Source organism: Acinonyx jubatus, chromosome B3, assembly GCF_027475565.1.
Source record: "Acinonyx jubatus isolate Ajub_Pintada_27869175 chromosome B3, VMU_Ajub_asm_v1.0, whole genome shotgun sequence".
Lineage (NCBI taxonomy): Eukaryota > Metazoa > Chordata > Mammalia > Carnivora > Felidae > Acinonyx > Acinonyx jubatus.
Window position 1 is genome coordinate 40,326,392 of NC_069386.1, and position 18,419 is coordinate 40,344,810.

At 48.5% G+C, this 18,419-nt stretch overlaps 1 protein-coding gene and 1 non-coding gene across 9 annotated transcripts in view; both read left to right on the forward strand.

The window, feature by feature from the left end:
• The window catches only part of DAPK2 (death associated protein kinase 2), a 118,956-nt gene extending 100,771 nt beyond the window's left edge, over positions 1–18,185 (forward strand). For 2 of the 8 annotated variants that reach the window (XM_053223900.1, XM_015085553.3), the window contains exons 8-12: positions 916–1,068; positions 2,095–2,140; positions 14,869–14,958; positions 15,068–15,151; positions 17,548–18,185. In XM_053223900.1, the coding sequence (XP_053079875.1) occupies positions 916–1,068; positions 2,095–2,140; positions 14,869–14,958; positions 15,068–15,151; positions 17,548–17,628 (454 nt within the window). In that variant the 3' untranslated portion in view covers positions 17,629–18,185. Of the gene's footprint in view, positions 1–915; positions 1,069–2,094; positions 2,141–3,637; positions 4,260–14,868; positions 14,959–15,067; positions 15,156–17,547 lie in introns of those variants that run through there. The other 6 variants (XM_027067479.2, XM_015085549.3, XM_053223901.1 and 3 more) reach the window with 5 other exon arrangements.
• On the forward strand, positions 12,950–13,083 carry LOC113602106 (small nucleolar RNA SNORA5). Its single transcript, XR_003423482.1, has one exon. It is a non-coding gene; the product is annotated as a small nucleolar RNA SNORA5 (small nucleolar RNA).
• Positions 18,186–18,419: the final 234 nt, after the last annotated feature.

Below are 18,419 nucleotides of genomic sequence, written 5' to 3' on the forward strand. Positions count from 1 at the left end.
GGTGACCCCTGTGTTCTAACTTGCGTGCATTTGTGAGGTAACATAATTAATCAAGGCAAGGAGCTCATGGAGGGAGGTTAGGGCACAGTGACAATGGCACATCTAGGGAGAGGAATCCCATAAGCTGGGATATGAGTCAGGAAGCAGTAGATTTGGGAGTCACTATTTGAATGACACCTTCTTTTTTAAAATATTTATTTTGAGAGAGAGAAAGAGAGAGAGAATCCCAAGCGGGGCTCAATCTCATGAATCATGAAGTCATGACCTGAGCTGAAATCAAGAGTCAGATGCTCAACCTCATGAATCATGAGATCATGACCTGAGCTGAAATCAAGAGTCAGAATCAAGAGTCAAGTCACCCCTGAATGATACCTCTTGACAAACCCTGCAGGGGAACCTTACACGCTCTTCTAGTCCCTACTGGTCCATGTATTTCCACATCTCTCAGACTCTGCTCAAGTTGCTCCCTTAGCCTAGAACACCTTCCATCTCCTCCTCTACTGACAACCTCTTCATTCTTCAGGACACAACTGATACAAATGTCAGTTCTCCCATGAAGCCTGCACTTGGATGTCCCCTCTGTCCTGTGCCCCCCTAGTCCTTTGTCTGGTCTTCCATTGTATTCTGCTTTGTTCCCTTTGGGATTATGCAGAGTCATGTCTCTGTTTCTTCCCCTCCTTTTTCGAGTTCCTTGAAGACACAGTTTCAGTCAAGAACTTAGTAGAAGCTCCGTAAGTGTCTTGAATCGGACTCAGTTTGTTGAAAAGGCTGCTGACTGGCTGCCCAGAGTGGGCAGGCGGTGTTGCTGGGAGCCTCCCATCCCCATGCAATAGTATGAGTCAGGGTTCCCTGACTGTATCACCTCCACCTCCATCTACTTTCCTATAGTCACGTGTTCCCTCTCTGTGTGCTCAGCCTAAGTGGAGCATCCCCTTTCCTGGGAGACACAAAGCAGGAAACGCTAGCAAATATCACAGCAGTGAGTTACGACTTTGATGAAGAATTCTTCAGCCAGACCAGCGAGCTAGCCAAGGACTTCATCCGGAAGCTTCTGGTGAAAGAGACCCGGTAAGGTGACAGAGAAAGGCACGGGCTTCTCAAGTACTGACCATCTCCTGTCCCCTCCCCCAAAGATGTGCTAGTCCATTCCTTCTTTGCCACAGGCTGCCATCCGCACCATTGTGGTCTAATCTGGGCAGGTGCTGAGAAGTGTGGATTAGCTGAGACTTGGCATTCATCTTGTTTGCTCAAGTCTTTCTGCTTTCTTTCCTGCCCCAATACAAATAACTCTGTGTGTGTGTGTGTGTGTGTGTGTGTGTGTGTGTGTGTGTGTGTGTGTGTTTGGAAGTCAGCCTAGGTTTCTCTAGGACACATTATCTTTTACAGTCTTTGAAAAGGAAAGTGGCAGAGTTTCCAAGCCATTTCAAGTGGGAGTTGGGGTGGAGGCAGACTCAGAGGGGTCAGTAAGTGGGAGAATAGGAGACCTGTTGATCCTACCCCTCCTTAGGGCCCAGGGTGAGCCCTGTGGCTGAAGAGTCAAAGTAGGAGATAGGCAGGAAATTGTAAGGTGCCTGGTGCCAGAGCGTGGACTAAATGGGGCAGGAGTGAGATCCACAGATTCTAGAAGGTCATGTCCTCTTGGTCCCACAGACTTCAGAGAGAGTGCAGGGGCCTGGTTTCCCCATCTAAGGGCGGTGCTAGGTCAGATCATAGTACCTGAGCAGGGAAGGGCAGAGAAGGGATCTGGGAGGCAAATAGAAAAACATAGACCAAAGGTTTAGCTGTGGAGAGCTAAAGCTCACAAGAACACTTATGACTTCCTAGAGTGTGGTGTTAAGCCCTTCAAGTTTGGGACCAGAGATGAGGGTTTATGTCATAATATCATTCTACTGAGGGGTCCGCCTGGGCCATTTTCTCTGGAATGCAGGGAATTCAGCCCATTCCCCAGCCATCTCTGCATCCCCCCCATTATTCTGGTTTGATAGAAGTGGTCAAAGAATGCCAAAATGCAGGTCTGACAAGAGTAAGAATGGAGACTGTCACTCTCAGCTTCCGTATTCATGGATTGTCATTGTTTTCTGATCCTCATTGCAGGAAACGGCTCACAATTGAAGAGGCTCTCAGACACCCCTGGATCACGGTAAGGGCATGGTGTTGCGTTCCAGTGAGCGGGCAGGTCCCTGGTCTGCTGCCAGGGCCAGGAGGGGTGGCCAGATGCAGGCAGCCCATGGAAAGGCCTTTGCTAGAAACATCCACCCTGGGGCACAGATGAAATCCAGTTGGGGGGTGCCAACTGATCTGGGTTTGTTCAAATAGGTTTATAGGTTTATATTTATATTTCATGGGCTCAGGTGATTTATGAAATGGAGCCCTCACAAACCTCAATTGAAACCCTTTTCCTTTGGGGCCATCATAAAAAGTGTTCTTTGTCAGAGGGCATGTTGCTGTCATTCTCAAAGCAGTAATCAGGGCTCCCAAGTTGTAGACAGAAATCGATGACAATTAAAAATGTCAACTTTGTAACCAAGGCTCCTTCTTTCTGACTTTCGGGGCTCTGAATAAAGGATGACACTCCAACCAGTCAGCCAGCTTCTTTAGGCACCTTGAGACCTCAGGGAATCGGGCTCAGAGATGGAAGCCTGGTATGGAGGAGAGATGGCCACTCTCTGGGCGATGCTCTTCCCTCTGGGGAGGTGGGGGGTACAGAGGGACTCTAGCCTGGCCTACTTTGTAATTGGGCTCCCAGCTACTTGTTTGTGGAGGGTCTTGCTCACAGTACAGTAAAGTGCTAGTTAAAGGCACTATGGCCAGGGGTGTCTGACTGCCTCACTTTGTAGAGCATGCAAATCTTGATCTTGGGGTTGGGAGTTCAAGCCCCAGTTTGGGCATAGAGATTACTTAAATTAAAAAAAAAAAGGGCACTTTGGTGGGGTGGAAATCAGGAGACCAGGATTCTGGCCCTACTTCTGCTGATTGATGAGATGTGTGCTCCTAGAGCATCACCAGATTTCCCATTCACCTGGAGGAAATCACCTGGATTGTTAAATGAGAGGCCTAGCCAGCTTGATCTGAGCATGCAGATCAGCACAGGTAGGGCTATGGAGGATGGAGAGCAGGGAGGGCTGGAGTGCTCGGGAGAAGGTCAGGTTCATCTGCTTGTTAAAGGGCCCTCTAGGTTTTGAGTGGGCCCAGAGCACAGAGCTAGGCAGCTTCTCGGGCTTAGCATGCTGAGTATTGCTGAGGCCCAGGATGCCACCTGGTCCTGAAGGAGAGAGGTCTCTCAGCCTCTCTCTGTCAGCCATGGCCTTGTCTGCTCCTGCTGTGGAGTGGATGCCTGCAGAGTCCTGGCTATAGTCTGCTTGTCTATGTGAGCACCTCTAAATGCTATGTGTGTGGAGACCTTCTCTAATGGCCATGGACCACCCTGCCCTGAAGTGAGCATGGAGGCCGCACCCCCGTACTCTTCAGTCTTTTTTATCATCTGTGGGGATGCTCATCCCACCATGGTCCTCCCCATGGCCTGATGCATGCAGTGAATGCCTAAGAGGCTGCTTGTGTGCCTTCTTCCTGCACCTTGAACTGCGCTTTGGATTTGGCATCAACTTAATTCTGGCTGTTCTGTCTAAACACCCACCAGTCCAAAGGAGAAGTCAGAGCCCCGGAACAGCAGGAGACAGAGCCTGCCCAGCTGAAGACCAAGCGCCTAAGAGAATACACCCTCAAATGCCACTCAAGCATGCCTCCCAATAACACCTATGTCAACTTTGAGCGTTTTGCCCGTGTAGTAGAGGACGTGGCTCAGGTGGACCAGGGATGCCGTGCCCTGGCAGGGACCCATGACACCATCCAGGACGACGTGGAGGCTCTGGTCTCCATATACAATGAGAAGGAAGCTTGGTACCGGGAGGAGAGTGAGAGCGCCCGGCACGACCTCTCCCAGCTCAAGTATGAGTTCCGCAAAGTGGAGTCCTTGAAGAAGCTCCTACGAGAAGACATCCAGGCCACAGGGTCCAGCCTCGGAAGCATGGCCAGGAAATTGGACCATCTGCAGGCACAGTTTGAAGCTTTAAGGCAGGAGCTCTCAGCAGACCTACAGTGGATCCAGGAACTGGTGGGCAGCTTCCAGCTGGAGAGTAAGAACACAGATGGCCTGGGCTCCGTGTTCTGCAGGGACACCAGGGAGTCCCTAGTGGAGCAGCTCGACAGATCATGCAGCAAGGAAGTCTTGGCTGGCTTGAAACTCTGAGCACCAGAATCTAGTCAGTAATGCATCCTGGATGATTTGCAGAAGCGTGTTCCCAAGTGCCCTGCCAGAGCATCAGCTAGAATTATCCTTAGGGTGTGTGTATGCAGCATAGCCCTCCACCCCCTTCACAGAATCCAGAATCAGGAAGGCGCTAGCTAGTTACTCATTCTGCACCTCCTCTCACCAACCTGGTTTTCTGGGAGGTGGCTGGTGGAGCAGCCAAGCTATTAAAACAATTGAGAATGAGTACCTCTCAGCCTACCCTTTTCCAGAGGGAGGATGGCTGGCCCCGGGGAGATGCTTGTAATTGATCTGTGATAATGGATTTCTTCACATCTCACCTCCCACCTATATGTCTTAATAAATTGCAGATCTTGGGTAATCTTTGAGCTAAGTGGGGATAACAATAAGCCAGTTTGGTGCTTTCCTGCTGCAGAAGGAGGAATTTAAAATGCACAGAAAAATATTACCTTCCATTTGCACTGACTTTTCACTTACCAAACACTGTCTTTGATCTTTAAAAGAACTCCTTGAGCAGAAAGGTGGATGGTATTATTCTTGTTGTTGCTATTATTTCCATGTAACTGATGAGGAAATTGACTCTGAGAGGAAAAATGACTTACCCAAGGTATTTCACAGCTAGTTGATGCAGATGAGACAGAAACCTAGGATGCCCGACCCTCATAAGAGGTATATGGAGAAATAGTGAGACTTTGCTATAAATATCCACCTTAACATTACAGTTCAGCTCCAGAGGAAACGTTAGTAGCTTCATGTATTTATTTCATGTATTCTGACAGGTATAGGTGGAATGTCTCATACCTTTAAACGATTGTCCCAAGAAACAGGTCCTAGAAGATGCAGTTCTCTGTTCCCATCCAGCCCTGTCCCTGGCTGATTTTCAGCAGGATGGAAGGGGCAGTATGTCCCCCTTCTCCACTTTTCCCCCTTCTGACTGAGGGCCCCAGCCTTGTGTTAGAAATGAAGCCAAAAAAGGACTCAACAAGAAGATCCCTTTTCTTATGTACTAGGGCATAGCCCTGAAAGGGCTGAGAAATTCCAGAGCGTTTAAGACTGGAAAGCACAGGCTCAGTGGTCCCTTCTTGACTCCAGGCTTCAAGCACACCTTCTTGAGGACTGTATTATGTCCTCTCCTTTTTCCTAAAGGAGGGACATCAGCCAGCTCATATGGACAGAGTGTGGGCCCAGCACTGTGCTAGAAGCTTGGGGGTGAGGGACCAGATTGTATCATTTCAAAGTTACTACACAGACTCACAGAACACCCTTGTCAGATAGGCAGGGTAAGTGTTATTCCCAATTTGGAATTGAGGAAACAGAGAGGATGTGATTTGCCCAAGGTCACTGTAGTGGCAAAAGTGGAGGCCTTCTGATGATATGTCTGTTGCTCTTTCTGCTTCCCCTAACTGCCCCAGGCTCCGGGAGTTTACTCTTTAATTATAGGGCAGAGACACCCAGATTCATCCATATATCCATTGACAAATGTTTATTGAGCACCTGCCAGGCACTCAGCCTGGCACAGGGGATACACTATTGAGTGGAAACAGGCTCCTTTCCTGCCTTCATTGAGTTGACAGTCAGGTAAAGGATTCCAGCATTAAACAAGAACATTCTACCGATGTAGGGCTGCAGGTGGGATACACGCTATGAAAGAGAAGGATGTAGTGCTGCACAAACATGCTATGGGGGTTTGATCTAGTCAGGGAAGGCCTCCCTGAGGTGGTGATGCTGGAGTTGAGGTCAGCTAAGCAAACCAGGGAGAAAGAAGTGTTCCTGACAGAGCTGTCATGCCAGGGCTCTGTGGTAGAGAGGGCATGGGCAGCTGAAATTGCACGGACAGAAAGCTGGATGGCAGAGGATAAGGTGTGTATATGGTGTAGATGTGACTGGAGAGGATGCACGACCATTGGTACTTTGCCATATCAAAGAGCTCTGCCTTTATCCCAAGAGTCATAGGGAACCATGATGGGTGCTGGGCTAGTCAACAGCCTGATGTGCCGGGCGGGGGAGGGGATGTCCAGAGAGCAGCACAGATGGCAAGTGGTTTAGGAGGAGACATGAGATTTTGACCCCGTGCAGCCATTTTTTCAGAACCCTACCTCCTTTTCCATTATTATGCCAGATCATTTCAAATATTGTATATAACATTGGTTACAGAAACTTTTTTCATCAAATATAAGAGACCGTATTTCCACCAAATATAAGATGAGTTGTTATTTTATATACCAAAAATAAGAAAGAACAAAGCCAAGTGCAAGAGGAGACCGCTTCCCCTCTCCTCAAAGCTGGGACGCCCTCACTGAGAGGGTAAATGAGAAATAAAACCACCATGCAAAAAGGGAAGGCAAGGAAACCTGAGTCTTTCACCCTTCATGCTAGATGGAGGGATGGAAAATCCCCCCTGACAAGAGGGGCCCCATGCGTGTGGAATTCACACAGGTTTGCTTTCTGAATTTGCACAATCAGTGTGATCCAAAGGAACTTCAATTAGAGAATCTAATGTCATACAGTCTGAGGCTGAATGGCCCCCAATGTCTGGCAGAAGCGGTGTGGTCATCTTCTGAAACACCTGCCTTTGTTTCAGACTGACAGTAATGACATAATGCCATTGATGGGAAAGAAGTCCTGATTTCAGAGATCCAAAACTGTGTATCTTGGGATCAATGGAAGATAGCAAAGCTCTTTTTCCTGTGCCTTGCCTGGGAGACTGGGTATAAGTGACCTGTCTACAGTCTCTCCAAGAACTTACTTGCCCTGTCATGAGTTGTGATGTACTCGTTTGACATGAAGACCCTGCAGATATTAAAGGTCCCTTTGGCTATGTCAGTAGACCTTGACCTCATATAGCCAGATTTCCTCAGGAAAGGAAGCCCCCAATTGAATAACTCAGGTTAAACTTTCTTGTGAAAGTCCAAATAAAATGCACTTAAAGGAGTAAGATGTTGAGGATGATTTGATTTGGAGAGACTGGAAACAGAGAGGGGAAGGTAGTTAGTTGAGAATCGTGGCATGAGTCACTCACTGTTTGTACTGAGAAGTGGACCATCAGACACCTTCACTTTACAGCATTTGACAGGACAGAGCCTGCCTGAAGTCACCCAGCGGGTCATCCCCAAAGCTGGAGCCAGAACCATAAGTGATTCTCCTCACAGTAGTGGACTCATCTTCTCTGTGATCATATCTAGTCATTACTAACTATTTATTATTTAGGTGTTTTATAAGCAGACCCTTTTCTGTACTAAGAGTTTCCAAAGACAAATCAAAATAAACTAAGAAGCGCTCCCAAGTCTTTCAGGGAAGGTGGAGGAGGAGACCATGACCTTCCTCTGTCCCCTGGCCAGTCCAACTCTCCTCACCCTTTGGCATCAGAACCTGATACTGAGGGGGAGCCCAAGGAGGCCTGTGGAATGTCAGAGAATCCACCTGACTCCCCACCACATGTTCACAGCTGGCATTTTAACAGTGGAGTCAAGGGTAGGGTGGGCTGACAGTGGCCTGAGGGGGTGTCAAGAGGGGAATGTTTCACTGGGACCTAGAGGGAGGAAGGCCTGGGGGGGGGGGGCTGCTGCTAGGCCCATCTGCCATAAAGGAGGAGTTTTCATTTACCAGGCAGTGAGAGGTTGGCCTCTGTGCTCTGTGCAAATGCCACCCTGGGCTGTTGGGGAGGGCAGGCTGAGTGTGTGACATCTTCCTGATCATGGGTTCCCAAGGAAGCTGGAGAGTCGGCACTTTGGGAAGGCAGCAGCCTGTCCCTGCTCTGAGCCGAATGCCCATGGCACATGGTAACTCAGCTTTGTGTTAGGAAAGGTGGAAAAGGTGTGGTAACAGGTGATTCTGCAGCTGTAGGAGGCTGGCAGAGAAGGGATGGGGCGGAGTAATAATGACAAGAGAAGCCAGTCTCCCCCATGAGTCCTCTCCTCACATCACCCACCCTTCCCTAGAGGTGATTATGAAGATGGTGGCTTCCCACCTCATTCCGTCATGCAGCAGTCGGCCTATGTGGGAGGTAGCTGTGTGCCCTGCACCCACCCCCACTGCCAGCCTCTGTAAATGTCTGTGGGACTGAATGGCTTTTTCTCCTTTGTCTGTGAAACTCTTGGGTTGTGGGAAAGATTCTTTGCTCTGTAGAGGAAGACCCAGCAGTGGGTACATTTGAGGAGCAGAAGGGGCCAGTTCATTTGAACAAACACTGATTGTGCTCTGGCTCTGAAGGGAGGTGACAGATAAGGACAAGACAGCCCCTGAATAAAAGACTCAGTGTCTGGAACAGTTGGGGACCCCAATTGGGAGATGGGAAAGGCCATGAGAAGTGGTGAAATAGAGGTACCTAGTATTCCAGAAGACGGGAGAGAGATGAATTCTGACTGAGAAAGAGTAAGAGGGGCATCAGGGGGCAGAAACGTTCTCAGGGAAGGTCCCCCCTCCAACATCTCCTTCCCAAGCCATAGCCTGTGGAGAAGGTGCCACGTAGAATTTGGGGGTGGGGGTGGGGATGAGCATGAGCACAGATTGGGATCAGGAGCCAGGAACTGTTAAGTGGAGGTAAAGAGGAGATTTATAGAGACTTAACAGAGGGCAAGTTTTTGTTTCAAATTTTTTGTTATGGGAGATTCTCATCAGTATCCAGAATGTTACAGTGAGTTCCCTGTGCCTGTTACACAGCTTTGACAGTGAGCGAGTCATGGCCAGTCCTCTCCCATTCATCTGCACCACGGCTTTTTCCGGAGTATTTTAAAGCAAACTTTGGACTTACTTAACTTAAATTCCTCAGTATGAATTTCTAAGCACTTTCTTTTTAATATTACTTCTGTGCCATTATCAAGCCTGACAGAAACCAAGAATAATTCCTTAATATCATGTGGATACACATTCCATACTCCCACGTCCCCACTTTTCACAAGGATGTCCTGTTGTAGTTTGTTCAAATCACGATCTAAACATAGTCCACACTTGGCATTTATTTGGTGGTTACATCTCTCAGGTCTCCTGTCTCCTGTAACCGTCCAGGAGGGAGAACTTTTGAAGCTTTTCCTGGGGACAAAAAATGTCTCAGAAAACTGAAGGTCCTGGGGCACCTGGGTGGCTCAGTTGGTTAAGCACTCGGCTCAGATTATGATTTCATAGTTTGTGGTTTCGAGCCCTATACTGGGCTCTGTGCTGACAGCTTTGGAGCCTGGAGTCTGCTTTGGATTCTGTCTCCCTCTCTCTCTGCCCCTTCCCTGCTTATGCTCTGTCTCTCTGTCTCTCAAAAGTAAATAAACGTTAAAAGAAAGGAAGAAAGAAAGAAAGAAAGAAAGAAAGAAAGAAAGAAAGAAAAGAAAAGAAAAGAAAAGAAAAGAAAAGAAAAGAAAAGAAAAGAAAAGAAAAGAAAAGAAAAGAAAAGAAAAGAAAAGAAAAGAAAAGAAAAGAAAAGAAAAGAAAAAACTGAAGGTCCTGGAAAGAGGACCTAAGGGCTGAGACCTAACTAAGAAAAGTGAGACCAGGCCGGGCAAGGAAAAGGGCATTTCCACGTGTTTCCATTGGCTTCTTCAAGGTATAAAACAACTGGCAGGGACACAGCCTTTCTATAGCTCTCCCCACCCATATATAAGGAACTTGACACTCAGGCCCCCTTCAGCCTCACATGTTCCTTTCCTGGGAAAACTGGGAAGTGAGGCCAGCAGGGCCCAGGCTCTAGCCAGCAAAAGGGGAAGTTGGAGATGCAAACTATGGAAAGACTCCATTAAGGGAGATTGGTGGGGGAGGCAGAGTGGCAGACTGAGGTGGCAGAGGGGTGTGGGTACTCAGGTGTCCCTGGCTTCCAGTGGAGGACGGGGCTGGAGAAATGGCACAGTTGGAGGTTTGAGAAGTGGCGATCTGTTTGCAGTTTTCTAGAGGAGGCCTGGTATTGAGAGAAAAGCTGGAGTGCCTCTTCTGTAAAGCCAGGCTTCCTTTTTTATGCCCAGGGGAATGGCTGTTGTTCCATCTCCCTGCTCTGTGGACGTGGGTGTTGACCTGGCACACCCCTCGTACTGTTTCAAAGCCGTTTGCATCTCCGTAAACAAAACCTGACTCAGTCGGTGTTCTGTCTTCTTGACTCGCTTCCCAACATTTTTCTGAGAGACTAAACATGCTCCTAGGAGCCTGGTCAGAATCGCCCATACTCTCTGCCCAAAGGACAACAGGCTTAGAAGGTGGGCACTGTCTGTTTGCAGAGAGGGCCGGGCCAGGAGGAGGCAGAACCCAGTCCCACCCTACTGACACCCCTAATTTAATCAATGGTGTTGCTGCCACTTTCCTTCTGGGAACAGATTTCACTGCAGAATTTATGTCTCTGACTTTCAAGGATTAGATGGTATCAGCATTTGCTTGAGCCTCTTAGCAACCAAAGAGGCCCATTGATTAGGAAAGGCCAGCCTGATGGATTTATAGCCTGGGTGGCCTCCTTCTCAGAGTTCATGCTGCTTTGTGTAGCACATAGAGCCCTAGAGGTAATTGCATCACTTCCCCTTAATGGCCTCTGGGAATGATCCCCCCTCATATTTTAGTTGGGCCTCGTTGCTCCACTGCTGGACTAGTTAGAAGGTAGGATTCTTATTAATGGGATTCCTCTAACTGCATGTTGACTTTCCGCCCACGGGGTTCAGGCGTCTCTCTTCTGCAAGAGTGTTAATCAGTAAGTGGATAAAAAGAGGTCCGTACTCTTCTAGAGTCTACCGATCCCACCTCATCAAACTCCAAGCAAAGTGCAAGTGTCCCCTGCAAGGGTTAGGCTCAAAAGTGAATCACAGACAATGGTGAATTTAGAGGTATAAATGTTCTGTGAGTTGGGAAGGCAGGAAATCACCCTGGAAAGGAGATACTAGTTGCTGGGAGGTGCAGGAGAGGGAGATTAACACAGAACAGGGGCACCTGGGTGGCTCAGTCAGTTAAGCGTCTGACTTCGGCTCAGGTGCTGATCTCATGGTTCGTGAGTTCGAACCCTGCATCGGACTCTGTGCTGACAGCTCAGAGCCTGGAACTTGCTTCAGATTCTGTGTCTCCCTCTCTCTCTGTCCCTCCCCCGCTCATTTTCTCTGTCTCCCTTGAAAATAAATGAGCAGTAAAAAGTTAAAAAAAAAAAAACAGAACAAACAAATACAGAATCAAATATCAGGTAGCGACAAGTGCTATGAAGAAATAGGGCGCAGGCACAGTGAGTTGTGTGGGGGCAGTTGGGATGCTATTTTATATAGGATGGTCAAGGGAGGCCTCCCTGTGGAGGTGACATTTGAGCAAAGACCTGAACAAAGTGACCAAGTGAATATATGAAGGAGCAAGGGCAAAGACCGTGAGATTTGGGGCTCCGGGGCCAGTAAGCAGACTGTGCGATGGGAGACACAGCAACAGAAAGGAGATAGGGAGGAAGTCGGTTGGAGAAAAACCCAGATGGTACAGTCCTCGGGGGTCTGGATGAGCTTGTTGGGTTCCATCAAGAGTGCCGGGAAGCTGCTGGAAGGCTTTGATACCAGAAAAGTCAGGCTCTGCCCTCTTTTGCATCTCCCCTCAGGTGAGACCTAGACCCAGGGCTAGGCTTGCAGGTGCGGCAGAGGAAGTGAGAGGCAGTTAAGGAAAGAGCTGCGAGACCTTGGCCTGATGGTCCCCTCAGTACCCTCGTCTTTTTCTCTGTCTTACTTGTCCCCTCCTCCCATTCTCTTTCACTCTTTGGCACAAAGAGTGTTTTAGTTTGGGAGGGTGAACAGCCCCTGGCTTTCTCGTCCCCCGCTCCACGTCAGGGTTGTTGTACGCATTTTCCTCCCTGACCCCAACAGAAGTCTGCTGGCTCCCAGGCGGAGTTGTGGGGAGTCGTGGTGTCATGGCTGCTGATCCAGGTGCCCGGGGCCTCTCAGGGGCAGGAGAAAGCAGGTCCCAGGTCCTAGGATCTCATTCCAGTGTCTCTTCAGCAACTCGGGGAAACAATTTAGCTATACAACTGTTAAGCACCCACTGGTGTATGCTCTGGGTGGGGAGGAGATGGGCCAGAGGACATTGACAAAACCATGAAGAAAATTCTTTCTGTGCCTTCAAGTTGTTTTTCATTAGTGAGACAACCCCACCGCAGAGCTGGCCAAAGTCAGTGAGAAATATTGAGGGAGCCCACATGTGTTTCTGTCATGGCAGGGAGAGAGACATTGCTTTTTGGAAGTTGTCTTGGAGGAGGTCACGTTTGGACTGGGCTTTGGAACACACGGAGGACTTGCAGGAGCATGGGGGTTGGGTGAACATGGAAAATGGCTTCTGCCAGAAGATTGTAAGTCCCGAGTGGTGTGGGCCAGCTGTATGCACTGGCTTCCCAGGTGCCGAGCGCCATGATGGAAAATAAACAAAAATGGAGGAGAGCTCCCAGTGTGGATGGGAGACAAGACCAGCACTCAGGAGTCCGTGAGCTATGTCACTCAGCATTCAATGGGGGGGAGGGGGGCGCGGCAAATGAGGCATGGCTGTGAGGAGGCTGTCGGAGCAGAGAGAAAAATTGAGCTGGATGGGACCACACGTATCATCCTGGGCAGTTCATTTGTTGAGACCACAGAATTCTTTTGAGAATGGATGAAATCTGTCAGCTCTCCTCAGAAGAAACGTATATCTGTACACATGCATTCAAGTGAAATATTTATTAAGATATAATTCACATACCATAAAATTCATCATTTAAAAGTATGCAAGTCAAGCAGCCGTGTCAAATTCAGGGCCCGCCCGTCCGTGGCAGGTGCCGGCCCAAAAGGCTGCCACAGAAACACGGCGGCTCATGGACCCTGATCTTCTGTGCTGGGCCTCAGGGATAAATTCAGTCACAGACACCAAGAAAAAAATAAATAAATAAAATAAAAGTATGCAAGTCAGTAGTCTTTAGTATCTTCACAAGGTTATGCAATAATCATCACCCTCTAACCCCAAGACAATTTGTCACTCCAAAAAGAAACCTCATACCCTCTCAGAGGCCTCTCCCACCCTCCCCTCTCTCCAGCCCCGGCAACTACTAATCTAATTTCTGTCTCTATCGATTTGCCTATTCTGGGCATTTTATGTAAATAGAATCCTACAGTGTGTGGCCTCTTGTGCCTGGCCCCTTTCACTCAACATAATGTCTTCAAGGTTCATCCACGTTGTAGCATGTGTCAGGACAGTGGACGCTCGAACGACCCAGGTTTGAACTATGAGGGTCCACGTTCATGTGGATATTTTTTATGAATACAGTATAGCACTGTAAATGTATTTTCTCATCCTTACAATTTTCTTAATAATACTTTCTTTTCTCTAGCTTACTTTTTTTGTGAGAATACAGCATGTGAAATATAGAACATACAAAATATTTGTCAGTCTGCTGTTTATGTTATCGGTGAGGTTTCCAGCCAACAGGAGGCTATTAGTAATTAAGTTGTGGAGGAGTTAAAAGTTATATTGTGGATTTTTGACTGCATGGGAATTCAGTGTCCTGACCCTGCATTGTTCAAGGTCAACTGTACTTCATTCTTTTTTATGAACAATATTTCTGAATTATATTCCATTGTATGGATATATTCCATTTTGTCTATCCACTTATCAGGTGATGCACATTTCAGCTGTTTCCATTTTTTGGCTTTTATGAATAATGCTGCTCTGAACATTCATGTATAACTTTACATGCTAAAATTTGCAGAGCATTTCAGGAGGTTCATAGGACCTCTGAAACCCATCTCTGGATCTAGGAAAGCCTGTTTTACAGAAAGAGAGGAATTCAAGAGGGAATGGAGTCATCGAATTGTTTGCTTAAATATGTCCAGTTTTTTATGTCAATTATGTTATCCCCATAAAACAGATGAGAAAACCGAGGCTCAGAGAAGCCATGTCAGGCTTGTTGGAGAAGCCAGGATTTAAGCTGAGCTTTGACTGCCAAGCTGTGAAAGGCAATGATATATCCCATCTCCTCTCAACCTCCACCGAAGCCCCTATTTCCTTCAATTTACTTTTTTTGTTGTTGTTTGTTTTAAAATGTTTATTTATTTTTGAGAGAAAGAGAGCACAAACGGGGGAGGGGTAAAGAAGAGAAGTGGGGACAGAGGGTCTGAAGCGGGCTCTGTGCTGACAGCAGCGAGCCCAATGTGAGGCTCAAACTCATGAACTGTGCGATCATGACCTGAGCCGAAGTCGGACACTCAACTGACGGGGCAACCCAGGCGACCCCTTTCAATGTACTTTTGAATGGGGTATTAAGCTTCTGTTTGCCAACAAAGCATCTCTTTTGCTAAGCCCAGAACCAGCCCAGTGCACAGTGGGCATCCTAGACTGCTGCCCAATGACCCTTCCCTAAAGTGAGCTGTGACTGAAGGCCCTGCCTCTCATTCTTCCCCTCTGGGGGGCCGATTCTCCAGCCCAGCCAGAGTGTGTATCCGGCTGCGGTAATAATAGCTCAGGGGCACCAGGGCCGTCTCCTGAACAGCTGAGACATCTGTAACCCTTGCCCTGAGTGTGTTGTCCCTGTGCATGCCCTGCCCAATGAGGAGGTGCCAAAGTCAGGCTAACGATGGCATGTGGTCGGGGGTGTGGAGAAGGGGGTGGCTGCCGACCCAAGCCCTGTGTCAGCCACCATGCTCTGCTTTGTCTCCCAGCCGGTGGACAACCAGCAAGCCCTGGTCCGCAGGGAGTCTGTGGTCAACCTGGAGAATTTCAAGAAGCAGTATGTCCGCAGGCGATGGAAGGTGTGTCAGGGTTCAGGGGTGGGGGGCAGGGGGCACCAGTGGGTTCCTGGTTCCCTCCAGGGTCCCTGTGCACATTCTCACCAGGCAGTTCCTTTTCTGTCTCCCTTAGCTCTCCTTCAGCATCGTCTCCTTGTGTAACCACCTCACCCGCTCCCTGATGAAGAAGGTGCACCTGAGGCCGGATGAGGACCTGGTAGGTAAATGCAGTGTTGTCTTGTTGGGTAGAATTCTGGGGTGACCTGCAGCTTGGGGATGGGAGGGAGCAGGTGGGCCCTAACTGTTTCCCACCAGTTCTGCTCATCCTGTCCTCTGCGTGTGTGATGGGCAGAGGCTGCATATTCCGGGACACCGCTGGGGTGGTGCTGGGTGGGGGGCCTCCGATGGGCAGCATGAGCTCCTGGAGGATCTTGCATCCTTTCCTGGTTCACCTTCAAAGGTACTGCTGCTGCCATTTCACTGCCCTAGTCTCCCCCTGAGGACTTGTAGCCTGTTGGAGCCTTGAGGACTCTGAATAATAAAATCACCACAGTCAATCCACAATTTATACCTGGCAATCCAAAGATCTGCTGTAGAATGGGAGCTTAATATTCATTTTTCAATTTTTCCATTTCTGTTTTGCTTTAGATTGCCAATAATAATAATAATAATAATAATAATAATAATATTTAGATGATATTTGACTAGCTTGCTACTGTTTTGTGTACATCTAAAATGAGGAACTTATATTGGTCAAGAGCGTGGCTTCTGGAACCAGACTTTCAGGATTCACATCTGCCACTTACTAGCTGTGTGACCTTGAGGAAAATACTTAACCTCTCTGTGCTGAAATGCTGTCACTTGCAAAATGGGGTTAACAACAGTTCCTACCTCATAGAGTCGTCACAAGGATTGAATGATGACATATTCTTAGAGCCTGGCATTATATGTGCTTAATATGGATTAGCAGTGATTCTTGTGTAAAATCTCCCTGTAGACTTTAAAGTGCAGTGCCAGTGCCTCAGAAGGCAGTGTTAGTATTTAGACAATAGAGGTGCTCTGGACAGATGTTCCCCAGTACTCGTCAAATGTGGTGAGGCCCCAGAGATGTCTGGGATGGCACAGGTCAGGACAGAAGCGACTCCTGTTCAGGAAGAGCGGCTGCCTGAGATGGGTGGGCAGCCAACGCTGAGCAGCCTCAGGACATACCACGCTCGCACTCGGGCTGCATCCCAGGACCTGGCACGGTGACTCTCTCCCCCCACCCCCAGGAGGGGATCCTCTTTCTTCAGCCTAAGCTCTTGTTGATTCTTGCTCTTGCTTTAAGGATTTATGGCTCCAGAGGCCCAAAACAACTGTATGGCTTTGGCCAAGACATGTCCCTTCTCTAACTGCTTTCCTCATCTGCCATTCAAAGGGACTGGACTGTCCCTCTGAAAATCCCTGCGAATGACAGGCAGACTTTCCCCCAGCTTACTTTTTCATTGTTTGGCTCTGACTCATGCTACAAAGTTGCTATTCAGCAGAGCTTGAGTTATTTTTATTGTTCTAGCCAGGCTTGGTCCAGGATGGATTTGGCTTAAGTTGATCTTGACCTTGGATTTCCAACTGGCTTATGCCAGGGGAAGGAGAGAAGGCTCTGGGAAGGAACATGGCACAGGAGTTGCTCTGAAAATTCAGGCCATGGAGAGAGAGGACTAGAGGATAATTAGAAAGAATTTGTATTTCTTTCTTAATTTTTGTCCTTGTGCAAATACTTAAGAACAGTCCTCTTTTTATGCAAACACTCAGCATCATCAGTTCAATAGCTCGTTCTACAGGTGGAGAAGGAAGGCTTGGGTCCCAGACATCTATTCTACAGTTTTCCAAAAGGGAATTTCCTTTAAATATAATAATAATAACAACAACAACAATAATTAGTAGGTCCTTTTTTTCAGGGAGCCTTAAATTTGAACATCTGACAACAGATGTGACTGAATGAATGAATGAATGAATGACTGAATGAAAAAGTAATGACCTCCAGGGTGGCTGCCTTGACTCTGGTTTAGCCATGGAATGCACTTTACTCTTTTCCTCTTTCATAAAGATGGAGCACAGAGGCCCTGTCCCTGGCAAGGCTTGCCAAAGGTGCGGCCTAAGCCAGTCAGAGCAGAGGGGGTGTGGAACAGTGGCCATCAGAGCTCGGGGAGGTCCCTGTGGCTCATCCCTGCTTCCCGTTCTCTCCAGGCTGAGTTCAGGAGGCCACTCAACCCACAGAGCATGTATCCAAGTGGGCTTGATTATGTGACAGCTACAGAGAACATCAGATACCATTTTCATTATTATGATGATGATTTGGCTTCTCTTGGTGCCTGGTTTCCCCTAGAAGCACTACCTGCTTTCCTTCCTCCTGGGATGGAGGCCTCAAGGCAGTGGTCTGGCCCCGTTTCCAGGTCCCTCCCCACCCCCACCCAATCCACCCCCCAGACTCTGGACAGAGTAACAGCCTTCGCCTCAACATCCACTTCCCTGGCTTGCAGGCCCCTAGCCCAGGTGCATAGGCCCAGGCTGCCCAGCACAACTCCATCCCTGGCCTCTTGTGACGCTCTTGCCCTGGGCTTCTCTTTTTCCCAGAGGAATTGTGAAAGTGACACAGAGGAGGACATTGCCAAGAGGAAAGCTCTCCACCCTCGGAGGAGAAGCAGTACCTCCTAGCTGGCCCGGCTCTCTCCTTGCAGACTCCGGGTCTCCGCTTGTCACCAGCACCTAGGCATTCTGCGTCCCTGAAGACTTTGCAAGACAGATGGGCCTGCAGGGCTCAGAAGAATTTCCAGGGGAGCCGGGAGCCCCTGGGAGCGGTGGCTGTCTCCTATGAAGGAGGCTCCGGCATTCCCAAAGCTCTTATTCTCCAGAAAATGGCTTTCGCCTGTCTGCCGACCTCAGAACCTGGGCTGAGGTGTGGATTTGAGAAAATGATGCAAATGAACGTCATCATCACGGGGAAAGGTCAGACTCAGGCAGGTTTTTCTCACAGGATGAGGGAGTTCAGAGCTAGCCTGGTCAAAAATTACACCAGAAAGACAGAGACCTCCCCCATGGGAGCAAGACAAGTGAGTGAAATGAATCTTAGGGTGTGAGGGACCAATCTTGTGACCTCCCAGAACCCACATGGAATCAGCCTGTTGGGCAGACCAACATATTTGACCTTCTAAAGCAGCCCACTGTATTGTAATTTTTTTTTAAATTTTTATTAAACTTCTGGTTTTACCTGGTGCTTGGCTTCTTTTAGGGCTATCCCCATCCGGTTTTCTTTAGCTCAGGTGCCTATGAGTCCGGGGGAGCCCCCAAGGTTGGGGTGTTGAGTGGACAGTACCTCAGAAGGTCACACTGAACCATGCCCTCTGGACTGTAGGGCACCTGCCTTCTATATCCTTCCTTAAGGGTTTCCATCCCCCCAGATCAGTGCAGATACAGCATATAATGCCTGCACCACCTCTGCCACTATT